The sequence below is a fragment of the Pelophylax lessonae genome (genome assembly GCF_965119305.1).
Source record: "Pelophylax lessonae genome assembly, chromosome: 12".
NCBI lineage: Eukaryota > Metazoa > Chordata > Amphibia > Anura > Ranidae > Pelophylax > Pelophylax lessonae.
The window spans coordinates 119157995-119172796 of record NC_138779.1 but is presented as its reverse complement, the minus strand read 5'-3'; the positions used below and the strand labels follow the sequence as shown (position 1 = coordinate 119172796).

At 43.5% G+C, this 14802-nt stretch overlaps 1 protein-coding gene across 2 annotated transcripts in view; it reads right to left on the bottom strand.

Annotated features, from left to right (window-relative positions):
- Positions 1-2042: 2042 nt before the first annotated feature.
- The window catches only part of LOC309567792 (germ cell-specific gene 1-like protein), a 129748-nt gene continuing 116988 nt past the window's right edge, over positions 2043-14802 (bottom strand). For both annotated transcript variants that reach the window (XM_082273241.1, XM_082273242.1), the window contains exon 6: positions 2043-2428. In XM_082273241.1, coding sequence (XP_082129367.1) covers positions 2098-2428 — 331 coding nt within the window. In that variant the 3' untranslated portion in view covers positions 2043-2097. The remainder of the gene's footprint in view (positions 2429-14802) is intronic.

The following is a 14802-nucleotide window of genomic DNA, read 5'->3' as shown; positions in this document are numbered from 1 at the left end:
TCATTGGGGGCAATGCTGTGGTCACTGTGCATTGAAAGGGGGGCACGCTGGTCTCTCTGCATTGAAAGGGGGGCACGCTGGTCACTGTGCATTGAAAGGGGGGCACGCAGCGCTGGTCACTGTGCATTAAAAGGGGGCATGCTGGTCACTGGTCATTGAAAGGGGGCACGCTGGTCTCTCTGCATTGAAAGGGGGGCACGCTGGTCACTGTGCATTAAAGGGGGCATGTACACTGGTCACTGCATTGAAAGGGGCACGCTGGTCTCTCTGCATTGAAAGGGGGGCACGCTGGTCACTGTGCATTAAAGGGGGCATGTACACTGGTCACTGCATTGAAAGGGGGCACGCTGGTCTCTCTGCATTGAAAGGGGGCACTCTGGTCACTGTGCATTGAAGGGGGCATGTACACTGGTCACTGTGCATTGAAAGGGGGCATGTACACTGGTCACTGCATTGAAAGGGGGCACGCTGGTCTCTCTGCATTGAAATGATTGAATCTGGAACCTAGATTGAATCTGGAACACAGCAGCATACAAACACACACACACACACACACATTTACATATATATATATATATATATATGTATAAACACACACACACACACACACAGTGGGTATAGAAAATAATCAAAAAATAATCCCCCCCCCCTTAAAATAATCACATTTTGTTGCTTTGCAGCCTGAAATGAAGACAGAAACAGTTTTTGTTTTATCCAGCTCTATTTACTTAGTGCACCTTATTACATCCAAGTGAAAGATATAACACCAACTTATCAGAAAAAAATAAAAAAACACAAAAACAGAATCACTGAGTTGGGAAAAGGATCACGCCCTTGCAACAGTATTTTGTTGAGCCACATTTTGCTTTAATTACAGCCTTTAGTCTGTTGGGATATGTCTTTACAAACTTTGCACACCTAGACTTTGCAATATTTGCCCAAGTTCAGATAAATTTGATGGTGACCGTGGAATGCAGTCTTCAAGGCAATCCACAGATTTTCAATGGGGTTTAAATCTGGACTCTGACTAGGCCATGCAAGGACACTTACCTTTTTCGCCTTCAACCACTGTGTGGTCATTTTTGCTTTGTGCTTTGGGTCATTGTCATGTTGGAATTCTTCCCATTGGCAACTTTCTGGCAGAGGGCAGCAGATTTTCCTCAAAAATTTGATGATATTTTGTCCCATCCATTTTTCCCTATACCCTGACAAGTGCTCCAGTCCCTGCTGCAGAGAAACACCCCCATAACAGGATATTACCACCAGTTTTCTTGCAACACTCCCATACAAACCACATTTGTGAAGAATTTGTGATATTGTTGTCACATGCAGTGTTGCTGTGGGCTTCTTGGTAGCATCTCTGACCAGTTTCCTGGCACTTTCATCCAGTTTGGAGCGACGTCCTGATCCAGGGAGGGTCTGTGTTGTACCAAATATCTTCCACTGCTTAATAACAGACTTAACTGTGCTTCTAGACATTGATAAAACCTTTGAAATGTTTTTGTATCCATCTCCTGACTTTGCCTGTTCAAAACTTTATCCCAGAGATTTTTTGACAGTACCTTGCCACCCATAGTTGTTTGCTTCAGTAACACTACCGGGGACTGAAATGCTCCAGGAAAGCTCTTTTCATGATGATCTAATCAAATTGACCACAGCTGCTTTGTGTGCCATTGAGAAGGTGAATGAGTTTACAAGTCATTTTTAGTAGGAGTCGATCCTTTTTCCAATTTAGTGATTCTGTTTTTGTATTATTTTTTTTTACATGTTGGCGTTATATCTTTAAATTGGGTGTTATAAGTTCGTACAGCTGGATAAAACAATAAAGGTTTCTGCCTTCATTTCAGGCTGCAAAATTTGAATGTATAAAGGGGGGTGATTATTTTCTATACCCGCTGTATATATCTAAATATATATAAATATATATATTTTATATATATATATATATATATACAGTGTATATATACATATATATATATATATATATATATATATATATATACACACAAACATATACTTGTGTGTTGTATGGAAATACACCATTTAAGATTTGAATATACTTTTATTTTATTGTGATTTATAAACATATATACTCTGTTAACACTGTTCACCATCATCTTCTACTTCAATGTTTCTTTCCTCGCCCTTGGTTGCACCAGGCAAATCAGTGATGCTTCCAATATCCACAAAGCAAGGACTTCCAAATCCCTTGTGCCAGTTCAGTGGGTCTTCGAGAGTGCCGCTAACAGAGAAGATGTACTTCTCCCAGAGGAACCGCACCATCTCAGAGTCCAGGAATGGGTTGCATTCTCGCACATTTTTCTCAAAGATTCTTCTCCGATACTTGAACTCCAGGATTGTTTTTGTGTAAGTGTTAAGTGTAAGGACAGAAGCTGACATGCACAGAGTGAAGGACAGCCAAGCCAAACTATTAAAAAAAAAAAGAACATTTAAAAATGAGCTCCATTCTAATTAGCAGAAATACACTTTAAAAACAAAATATAATGCTGAAATCAATTAATTAAAGTTACATTTTTTTCTTTTGGTTAAGACCTCTCAATGCAAAATAGTATAAAGAGTAATGAGCGCCTCCCTTGTAAAAAAAATGTGAAGCTGCTCTCAATTTAAGAGGTTGTAAACTAAAATTTATTTTTTTTCTTTTTCACCCTGAAAGAGAAACACATAATGAGCTAGTATGCATCGCATACTAGCTCATTATGAAATACTTACCTTAGAATGAGCCCCCGCTGTGCCGCCCGCTCACCTCTATGACGGGCGACATGTTCAGTCGCCCGTCTTCCGGGATCGCGGCATCTGGCCATCTGATTGGCCGGAGCCGCGGTGACGTCACTCCCGCGTACGCGCGTGGGAGCCGACGGTCACGGCACGGGACTCTGAAGGAACGGCACCAGCGGCCGTTCCTTCAGAGCGCATGCGCCAGTGATGTCACTGGCTGCATGTAAGGTAAATATCTCCTAATTGGTACATGTTTAGGAGATATTTACAGTACCTATAGGTAAGCCTTATCATAGGCCTACCTATAGGTGGAAGTGTCAGAGGAGGGTTTACTTCCTCTTTAAGTGTAATAAACTTAAATAGAAATCAAGGAAAATATATTTATTTATCCATTGCAGCACACGTATTCACAACACGTGGATTGTGTAGAACAGAGCACCAGCACTTTACTTATATATTATATGTTTACATTTGCACCATCACCTATTTGTATAGGTAATTCATTCGTGCACAGACATCAAGCACTTTTATTGGTGATTTTTTATTTTATTTTACACTATTTACTGAGATGTGTTTTAGATCTATTGCTTATTAGGTGTTAGCGCCTCATGTTTTCCTTAAGACCTCTCAATGTATGACATGAGAAAGGGGAATAACTGCAAATGGGAGCAAAAAAAAAAACAACTCTATTTTCCATTCATGTACCTGGTTGCTAGAGGCATAAAAGCTTAATTTCCAGGCTTAGGCTCCAAGCACACTAGCATATTCTTAAGCTCCTACAAGCTGTTATTAGCATTTTTCTGCTCATAGAAGCTGAATAGTGTTATCCTATCTGTCCTTGCACACTACTTTAGGCTATTAGCGTTTTTTGAGCTTCAGCATCTAGGAGTAGGAAAAAAAAATGTTTTTTTAGTGATTTATGGAGTGTTTTTCCAGCAGCAAAATATGCTGAACGCTCCTAAATGCTCCTAACAGCTCTTTTTGAGCTTTTTTTTTTCCCTTCATGTACTGCAAAAACGCTTTTACAGGCATTGGTTCTTTTTTTTTCAGCTTGAAGAAGTTTGTGCTTTTTTGTGCTCTTGTGCACATTTTTACTGAGCTTCTTCAAGCTCCCTTGAGCTTTCTTTAGAATAAGCATTTTTTTTTCACGAACCCTCCTAGATTGTATTTTCTTAACCACTGTATAAACAAAACAAAAAGCTGGGACAAAAGTTTTTGCGCATGGAAGAAATGGACTGGATGGCAGCACTCCAAAAAATTAGTCCTTTATTGAAGAAAATAAAAATACAAAAATACATGAAGGACAAGACACAAAAAGATTCCAAGCTCTCCTTACCCACCAATCTGCGACCAACCAAATTGACCCGTCCAACAGTATGCGTTAAACATGTGTGCAACTAAACCCCTGTTTTTTAACGTGTAGCCATGCTAAAATTATGGTGTTATAAGTACTGTATTGCGGTCTAGGTCATGTTTGGCTGCTCCTTTAACCACTTAAGCCCCAGCCCTATTTCGGACACTTTTTGTTCACAAGTTATAACCAGTATTTTTTCCTAGAAAACTACTTAGAACCCCCAAACATTATATATATATTTTTTTTAGCAAAGACTCTGGAGAATAAAATGTCGGTCATTGCAAAATTTTTTGTCACGCGGTATTTGCGCAGCGGTCTTTAAAACGCCATTTTTTTGGAAAAAATTTGAAAAATCACATTTCACTGCATTTAAAAAATACTAAACAGTAAAGTTAGCCCATTTTTTTTGTATATTGTGAAAGATGATGTCACGCCGAGTAAATAGATACCCAGCATGTTACGGTTTAAAATTGCTCCCCCCCGTGGGATGGAGACAAACTACGGTAGAGATCTCAATCTGCGACGCTTTAAATTTATTTAACGGTTACCAGTTTAGAGTTAGAGTGTAGCTCTTTTTTTTTAATTATTGCCCACACTCTGGCGATCGCGTTGATACCTCACATGTGGGGTTTGAACAGCGATTTCATTCGCGGCTCGACTTGCGTATACGTTTTTTTTTGTGCGCGAGCTAACGGTTAAGGGGGCGGTTAAATTTTTTTTTTTTTTTTTCCTATTTATTTTTTTTAACTTTATTACAGTTTTTTTAAAAAAAAAATCTGATCACTTTTATTGCTGTCACAAGCAATGTAAGCATCCCTTGTGACAGCAATATGTAGTGACAGGTACACTTTATGGAGGGATCGAGGGTCTAAAAGACCCTAGACCCCTCCACTACACTTCCCTGTATGCAAAACGCCGAAAACGGCGTTTTTGCATACAGCCGTTTTTTAAATTTGCTGCCTTTTGCAGCACAGTAACCCGGACGTGACGTCATGGACGCCGCCTCCGGGTTACGTCAACGGAGACCCGATTGATGCCGTTTCCGGCATTCATCGGGACTCCATCCAGCCGGCGGACGTGCCGGCTGGGTGCTCGGGGCTCCCGGTGAGACGGGAGCCCCGGGAAAAGCCACGGAAGGCGGCGGAAGGGGGGGGGACGTCCCCTCCCGCCCCCCCGGGTAACGATCGAGCGGCTCCCGAGCCGCATCGGTCGGTACCGACGGAAAGCCGACCGTCGGCTTCAAACCACGGTACCGGGATGATGTCTCTAGCTAGAGGCATCATCCCGATATAAGCCCGCAAAGTTACCCGACGTAGACCTACGTCGATATGCGGTAAGTGGTTAAGAACTGCATGAAGGAGATGGGTTTCTCCCATGGAGTGGTGAATTGGATTATGGAGAATGTAGTGTGAAAGAAAGTGGAGACCATGCAATGAGGGATGGACTGGACCACACTCCCAGGGAGCTTTGAGGGATCCACTGAGGATCATGGGAGGAGAGATAAATTGGAGGTGCAGCCGGATGCACGCTCTCTTACTTTGAAGGTCTTGTGGAGTGTGGGTGTGCGGTGAAGAGCTGGAGAGTCTGACCAGGAGAGAGGCCTAAGAGTGAGGCCTAGAGTGCGGAGTGCGCATACTGACAGAGGAGGACAGCGGGAGTCACGGAGAGGCGACCGGTCCGGTGTGGGAGTCGGAAAGGACAGTGAGTGGCGTAGAGAGAGGGAGAGTGGCGTAGAGAGAGTGCTGAAGTTCTTGTCTGTGACGCAGCACTAAAGAGAGAGTCCTGTGAAAGGCTAAGATCACTGCTAGACACTGCCGTTACAGTAAAGTGCCTGGTGAATCTTGGGAAACCGCAAGTATACACATAATTGTACACAGCAAACATCTGTCACTGGGATCTAGATATAGTCTACCTCCCCCTTGTGGATTACAAATATCACTTAAATAAGTGATTAAAGGCTCCAACTGCCGGCGAAGAATCACAAGGCCTTGCTAGTGTAGTGACTACAATAGTTAATCCTAAAGGGGGCCCCCCAGCTTTAGAGTGTCTATGCCAGTTAGTCAGACCGAATCTCTCAGATACAAATGGAGTAACAGTTATTGGCTGAAGATATTAAATCTGAGTTTGTTTAATGGTGAATAGCATAATATCATATTTCAATCACTCTCACTTACTGCAAACATACAGTGTCTTGCGAAAGTATTCGGCCCCCTTGAACTTTTCGACCTTTTGCAACATTACAGGCTTCAAACATAAAGATATAAAACTGTAATTTTTTGTGAAGAATCAACAAGTGGGACACAATCATGAAATGGATCGAAATTTATTGGATATTTCAAACTTTGTCAACAAATAAAAAACTGAAAACTTGGGCGTGCAAAATTATTCAGCCCCTTTACTTTCAGTGCAGCAAACTCTGAGTCTCTGAATTGATCCAATGTTGACCTAAATGACTAATGATGATAAATAGAATCCACCTGTGTGTAATCAAGTCTCCGTATAAAGGCACCTGCACTGTGATAGTCTCAGAGGTCAGTTTAAAGCGCAGAGAGCATCATGAAGAACAAGGAACACACCAGGCAGGTCCGAGATACTGTTGTGGAGAAGTTTAAAGCCGGATTTGGATACAAAAAGATTTCCCAAGCTTTAAACATCCCAAGGAGCACTGTGCAAGTGATTAATATTGAAATGGAAGCAGTATCAGACCACTACAAATCTACGAAGACCTGGCCGTCCCTCTAAACTTTCAGCTCATACAAGGAGAAGACTGATCAGAGATGCAACCAAGAGGCCCATGATTACTCTGGATGAACTGCAGAGATCTACAGCTGAGGTGGGAGACTCTGTCCATAGGACAACAATCAGTCATATACTGCACAAATCTGGCCTTTATGGAAGAGTGGCAAGAAGAAAGCCATTTCTTAAAGATATCCATGAAAAGTGTTGTTTAAAGTTTGCCACAAGCCACCTGGGAGACACACCAAACATGTGGAAGAAGGTGCTCTGGTCAGATGAAACCAAAATCTAACTTTTTGGCAACAATGCAAAACGTTATGTTTGGCGTAAAAGCAACACAGCTCATCACCCTGAACACACCATTCCCACTGTCAAACATGGTGGTGGCAGCATCATGGTTTGGGCCTGCTTTTCTTCAGCAGGGACAGGGAAGATGGTTAAAATTGATGGGAAGATGGATGAAGCCAAATACAGGACCATTCTGGAAGAAAACCTGATGGAGTCTGCAAAAGACCTGAGACTGGGAACGGAGATTTGTCTTCCAACAAGACAATGATCCAAAACTTAAAGCAAAATCTACAATAGAATGGTTCACAAATAAACATATCCAGGTGTTAGAATGGCCAAGTCAAAGTCCAGACCTGAATCCAACCAAGAATCTGTGGAAAGAACTGAAAACGGCTGTTCACAAACGCTCTCCATGCAACCTCACTGAGTTCGAGCTGTTTTGCAAAAGGGAATGGGCAAAAATTTCAGTCTCTCGATGTGCAAAACTGATAGAGACATACCCCAAGTGACTTACAGCTGTAATCGCAGCAAAAAGTGGCGCTCCAAAGTATTAACTTAAGGGGGCTGAATAATTTTGCACGCCCAATTTTTCAATTTTTTAGTTGTTAAAAAAGTTTGAAATATCCAATAAATTTCGTTCCACTTCATGATTGTGTCCCACTTGTTGTTGATTCTTCACAAAAAATTACAGTTTTATATCTTTATGTTTGAAGCCTGAAATGTGGCAAAAGGTTGAAAAGTTCAAGGGGGCCGAATACTTTCGCAAGGCACTGTATATATATTCTGATATACACTGCTATATGTTTAACCTAAGTTGGTGTTTGTCTCTCAGATCTCACATGTGCTATTGGGATCTGGAAGACTAACGCTCTACTTCAGCATTGCTTATCCTGGTGTGTTGATATTGTACTTGTTGCATTTAATTAATTCCAGTAAACAGTTACACTGGTATCTAAGTGTCGAGAGTATTACTGCTCAAATATGTCTGAACCTGTAGTGCCCAGTGGGTCGGAGACTGCTCAGGGTCCAGGGAGTGCTGAGAAGGTGATATTACCAAGCAGCCCCCAAGGGGGTCGTGCTACAAATGCATACTGTTGGACAGGTCAATTTGGTTGGTCACAGACTGGTCGGGAAGCAGAGCTTGGAATCCTTTCGTGTCTCATTAAAACCAGAAACAGTTGGGAAAATGAACACCTTGGTCAGGTCTATGTACAGGGGTCAGGAGTAAGTAAAAAAACAACATATAGAGTTCAGTAGTCAGCAAGAGCACCACATTCACATCTGAATCCTCCCTTACTTCAAAATCTCTGGCATTCCCCCTAAACATCAGAACATCCCTGAATATTCGTGTCTTCAAAGTCCAACCTCACATCAGTGTCCCCAGAGGTTGGACTTTGAAGACACGAATATTCAGGGATGTTCTGATGTTTAGGGGGAATGCCAGAGATACCATCTTACATCAGAGTCCACAGAATCACCCAATACATCAGAGTTCCACCTTACAGCTAATTACCACCCTTACATCAGAGTCTGGCACAGTGCCCCCTTACACATACCCTCACCACTGGTGGTCAGCTGGCAAGAAAAGGCTTTTTTGTCACTGGCTCTGAACTGCGCAATTAGTGAAATGCGGGGCTAGGCCTAAACTCGTTCGCCGGGGCATGTGTATATAAGCCAGGCCCAATAAGCGCCATGATGTCACTGTGCAGGTGCACATCCAGACCCACCCTGCTGCCTGATCTGTGGCCAAGCATGGCAGTTCTCTAATCAGATGGCTCCAGATGTGCAGGGCCTGTTCCAAAAAGAAGATTTTTTTTACAAGCATTTTTCTCCGATCCACGGACATTTATGGAAAGGAGCCTGTTTTTTTACAAACTGTCAGTAAATTTACAGACAGTTGGCAACACAGGGCTGACGGTGCACACATGCTGCCACTATGATGTTTTGTTTCATGGCTGTGGCAGATATTCTACCCCATGTTGCTTTCTGAGGGCACAGCACCTGCTGAACACATCCCGTTTAGAAAAATGGGGCTGCTTGGTAAGCACCTCGCAACTGCGTGCAATGCATACAATTGCGATGTGCTAATGTGGGATTCTAGGGGTTAAAGCAGGCGGTGAGGTGATACAACACCTCTAAGTCCTCACTGCCTGCCAAATGCTCTCTGAAAAGAGATTGCTCTTCAGAAACCAAAGCTAGTGTGAAGGAGCCCCTAAAGGGATGCTGGGGCTGACCAGAAGGGGTTAAAACAGAAGCATCACAAATTTGTGTTTAAAAACCCCTCCAGTTTATCCAGCCAGCAGATTGTGAGCCATTCCCCCAATAGTACTTCAGGTGTCTCTGAGTGTTAACTGGATATGAAATCAACTGGGCAATTTTGTGAAGCAACGGGGCTGGGGAGAGAGAGAAGGGAGGAAGATGGGGACAGTTCAGTCATAGAGCAGTGCTCAGTCTCACTCACCCCAGGCTGATATCGGGTGGCTCACCATCATCAAACATGCAGCCATGATGTAAAAGAAAATGGGATTCATCAGCCCAGGCCATCTTCTTCCATTACTCTGAGGTCCAGTTCTGATGCTTACATGCCCATTGTAGGCACTTTTGGCAGTGGACATGGGTCAGCATGGGCACCCTGACCGGGTTGCGGCTATGCAGCCCCCATACACAACAAACTGCGATGCCCATTTTTTCTACTTTCAACACAGCTTCAGGGACAGCATGCTGCCTAATGTATCCCACCAATTTACAGATGCCATTGTAACAAATAATGTTATTCACTTAAACCAGCCTTTTTCAACCAGGGTGCCTTCTTGGTTATTTAGGAGTGCCTTGGCAAAATGCCTAAAAATTGCACCAAGCTGACCAAACATTGTCAACAAGCCAGCAAGTGGATCAAGCCTGTCTTTTTGTTACAAAAAAATCAACTTTTTTTAATGGTGCAGCATTACAACCTTGGGCACTGTGTGGGCCAGCTGCTGGCATCCTAGCAATCAATGATGTAATTGGTTGATAAGGAGGATGTCAGGCACCTGCACCTCATTTGCCCCTTTCCTACTCTCAGCATTTGAGGGCCTCCACAGTGCTGTGCATGTATTTCCGATGTAGAGGCTCTCAAATACAGTTAGGACTGCAGCTAATACTGGGGTGGTGTGAAGTCGATCTGCAGCTTATGCATATATTTGCAAATGTGTGAAAACTAAACCTCTGTTTTTAATGCATTATGTTAGACAGGATAATTCAGTTGGTTGCAGGCTAGTTGGTAAGTTGAGTTGGGAATTTTCTTTGGTTTTGTTTGACATGCGTCACCGTTCCATGTGGTCCTTGCTGCAAAGGCCAGTTATAGGTGGGAGTAGTGGCCTTTTGTTTGTACTGTTGGAATAATAGTGAGGGGACGCACTGGACACCTTTGCTGCCATTGTGCTATATGCTGGGAGTCCAGTGCGCTCCTGTGCCTTTAAGGAGGGGTGGGCTCCCTCCAGTCTCACTTGTCCTCTATCTATCCATTATAATGCATGTGCTTCCACTTTGGAGGCTCTCAAATAGAGTTAGGACCGCAGATAATACTGGGGTGCCGTGAAGTGGCTCTCCAGCTTACGCACGTATTTGCAAATGTGTGTAAACAAAACCCCTGTTTTTAAGGCATACTATTAGACAGGATAATTCGGTTGGTTGCAGGCTTGTTGGTAAGTTGAGCTGGGAATTTTCTCTGGTTTTAAAAGGTAAATGTATTTGTTTATTTTTTAACATTTTAGAATGGGGAGCTTCATGACTGTGTGGAATTTTAGAGGGTGCCTTGACAAAAAAAAGATTGAGAAACACTGACCTAAACTATAAGTGGTCAAAAAATGATGGCTGATCGGTGTATATAAATAAAAAAACTGTTAGGGCCCTTTTAAACAGGCTTTCCAATCAGGTATGCCTGTCAGTTTTTCAGTCGAACCTGATTGGACGCTCCATGTACCCCTATGGAGCAGCGAATGTCAGCGGTGACATGTCCGCTGACACCCGCTGCTATCTGATCCGATCCTGTCTGTAAAATCTAGATGGCTGGAAACCCTATTTTCCATCCGTCTGGAAGATCGGATCGGATGAAAATGGGCAGGTGGTCCATTTTCATCCCATCTCCCATTGAGGAGATCGGGGTTCTGACAGGTCTGTCTCTACACAGTGAGCAGAGACAGACCTGTCACCCGTCTGTTCAGTAGGAATTGGTGGATCGATCCCCGCTGAGCAAAACGGAGTCCGCCGAACAGAAAGCCCCTGTGAAAGGACCCTTAAACAGTGTAATTGAGAAAAATGGACCTTTAAGTGAAATGAAATGTCTTAAAGTGGAAGCTCAGCCCAAACCCTAAACCTAGTTCAATGCTAAACCTACTCTCAGACACTTTCTAAACCTAACCTACCTAGCCCTGTAAAGAAGAAATCGCTATACTTACCTATCCTGCAGCCGCTTCAGTCCGGTCCCACACTGAGCTGTCAGCGGGGGCTTCTGTGCGTGGGAGTGTGCTGAAGAGGCAGCCGACAACGGAAGCCCCATAGTAACTCTATGGGTGACGTCACTTCCCAGCCATTTCCCAGTCGTTGTAGATTCTCTCCTGTAAACCGCATCCGGCAATCAGAGACCGGACCGGATCAGCTTCAGAAAAGGTATGTATAGCGATTTGTTTTCTTTACAGGATTAGATAGATTAGTTTAGAATGTGGCTAAAAGTAGATTTAGCTTCAGATAGGTTTTGGCTAAGCTTCCACTTTAATTCATAAAATTGTAACCAAGTAATCTTCATAAAGTGAAAAAACAATCCATCAAGTGAAAACTCCTTCTGGTGTTGATCCCATCAACGAGACAAGTGAAATATGCACCCACCAAAAGAAGAACCAGAAAACAATGAGGTATATGCGTTCTATGATTTGGATCTCCAATACAAGCAGCTGCAGCCACGATCTGCTCTCACACTCCTTTTCAAAGAGCCAAATACCCTGATATAGGGATGAGATCATCCATTTCCAATCTGTCTGGGGAAATTAGCTCAGCCAGTAGTTGGGAACGCAGTCTACATTAAATAAATATGAAAACAAAAGGAGCAATCTCATAATGCAGCATCTTTTATTAAAATCAAAGCTTAAAAACAGAAAAAAACAATAAAAGCTGGCATAGGAAAACTCACATGTAAGCCGCTGCTCAATGAGAGACAGCAGCCTTTGATGTCAGTGTGGCAAGCCGGGCCAGCAATTTTGTTTATTGTGAGGAATGCTGCTGATTACTCAGGCTTTGTCTGTCCACCAACATGTTGCTGATGTCTATAGGTTTACACTGGGTGATATAAATGAGTTTTAAAGTGGTTATAAAGTAAGGTGACCAGATTTTTTAAATGAAATCCAGGGCCATATTTATTTATTTTTTATTGGCAAATGGCACAGGACTGCATAATACACAGAGCGCTGGGCACAGGACTACATAATACACAGAGCGTTGGGCAAAGGACTACATAATACACAGAGCGCTGGGCACAGGACTACATAATACACAGAGCGCTGGGCACAGGACTACATAATACACAGAGCGCTGAGCACAGGACTACATACTGCACAGAGCGTGGTACAGGACTGCATTTTACAAAGAGCTCTGGGTACAGGACTACATAATGCACTGGGTACAGGACTACATAATACACATAGCGCTGGGCACAGGCCTACATAATACACAGAGCACTGAGCACAATACTACATACTACACAGAGAGCTGGGTACAGGACTGCATATTACATAGAGCTCTGGGTACAGGACTACATAATACACAGAGCGCTGGGCACATGACTACATAATACACAGAGCACTGGGAACAGGACTACATAATACACAGAGCGCTGGGCACAGGACTACATATTATACAGGAGGGTGTTAGGCATTGGGTACAGGGTTCAGAGGTTTGCTATACACAGAGGACACTTCTGCTCCCACATCCATAGCTCACCTCTGCACCCTTCTCTCACAGATTATCTCTGCAGCCACCTCTTAGCCCTTCCCCCTGCAACAGCTAAACTCTTCATCTCTCCATGCAGCTGCATCAGCTCTGACCCCTGCTCCCCACTGCCCTCACCTGTGTACAAACAGACCTCCCCCCATCTGCTCACCTCCCGGTCTCAGCCCTCCTTCAATTTTTTTGGCTCTGCCTCTCCTACACTGAGCAGCAGCAGGACTGGCAGTGAAATCCTCCAGCAGGGGGCGTCTGTATCTGAGCCACCAGGCTGTTTCTCAGCCAGCATGGGATGCCCTGTCTACATTAATCTGGCCCTGAATCTGGGGATAAAATCAGGGACAGACTTGGACAAGGGACAGTGTCCTCAATCCGGGGACGTCTGGTCACCCTATTATAAAGCCGAAACATTTTTTACCTTAAAGTGTTACTAAACCCACAACGGTAAAATCAGTGTTTATAAGCAGTAAAGCATGCTTGTTATATTCACTGTAGAACCTAAGGGGTCAATCCTCTGCATTGTGTAAAAAGGCTGCTTGATCCTGTCTTTTCTGATCCTCCTCTTCTTTCACTGACTCCAGAACAGGTCTGGATAAGACAGAGCCTTTGGAGCCAGGCTGAACATGCTCAGTTTGGTGTGTATTAGTAGAGAGGTATTTTTTCTTTTCTTGGGTGAATCCTGTTCAGCACAGCACCAATCGGCATTGTCCAGACAGCAGGTCAGGGGTCCTACAGCCTCACAGGACAATCAGAGGATAATGGAAACTCCTCCTACAAGCTTTAACTAGACACTGATAGAAGTCACAAGACTGCTAAATACTGCTGATGAAAAAAGATATTTAGCAGTTTATAATTCCTAAAACAATTGCATTTTCATGTTCTGTGTACTGTGGGAGACCACATATAGTGAATGCAGGGTCCTGGGTTTAGTAACACTTTAATCTATTCCCTGCATTAAGGTAAAAAATGTTTAGGCATCACAGTATCCCCCCTCACCTTTCCTTTTACTTACCTGAGCCCTCATTCGATCCAGCAGTGTGCATGTCTGCAGCTGTTCTCTCCTCTCACTTCCAGGTCTCGCTGGCTTTGCTGAGGCACCGGGAGCCAATAACTCCTACTACAGTCAATCACAGGGACGAGGGAGTGGGGGGGGGGGCAGGGCTCCTCTGTCTGTGCTAATAGACATAGATAGCAAGACTTGGGAGCGAGCCTGCACAGGTGCCCCCAAAGAAAGCATCTTTCTATGGGGACACTCAGTGGAGGGGAGGAGCTAGGATTGTCAGCGGAGGACCCAAGAAGAAGAGGTTCACGGTAACTCTGCACAATACCATTGTACAGAGCAGGTAAGTATAAACCTGTTTTGTTACTTTAAAAAAAATTGGAATTAATACTAAGCTTACTCTGATTGGTTGGGATGGAGAGCGTGATGTCATCAGCCCAATCCTCTGACTCAGCCAATCAGAGAAAGCTTTGTTTTTATTCACAGAATACAAGGCTGCCGATTCTTTGGCCGAGCACCGCTTAGACCAACTCTAATTTTGTTCCGGTTGTGAGATGGGAAGTCTCTCTCGCAGCTGGAACCAATCACTCAGTACTGAATGTAGCTGAAGCTACATGCAGTCCATACAGTGCTTAGAACAAATGCAGCACTAAGTGAAAAAATAGTTAATTTGGACCAGCTTGGTTCAAAAAAACTATTTAAAGTGGAAGAAAAC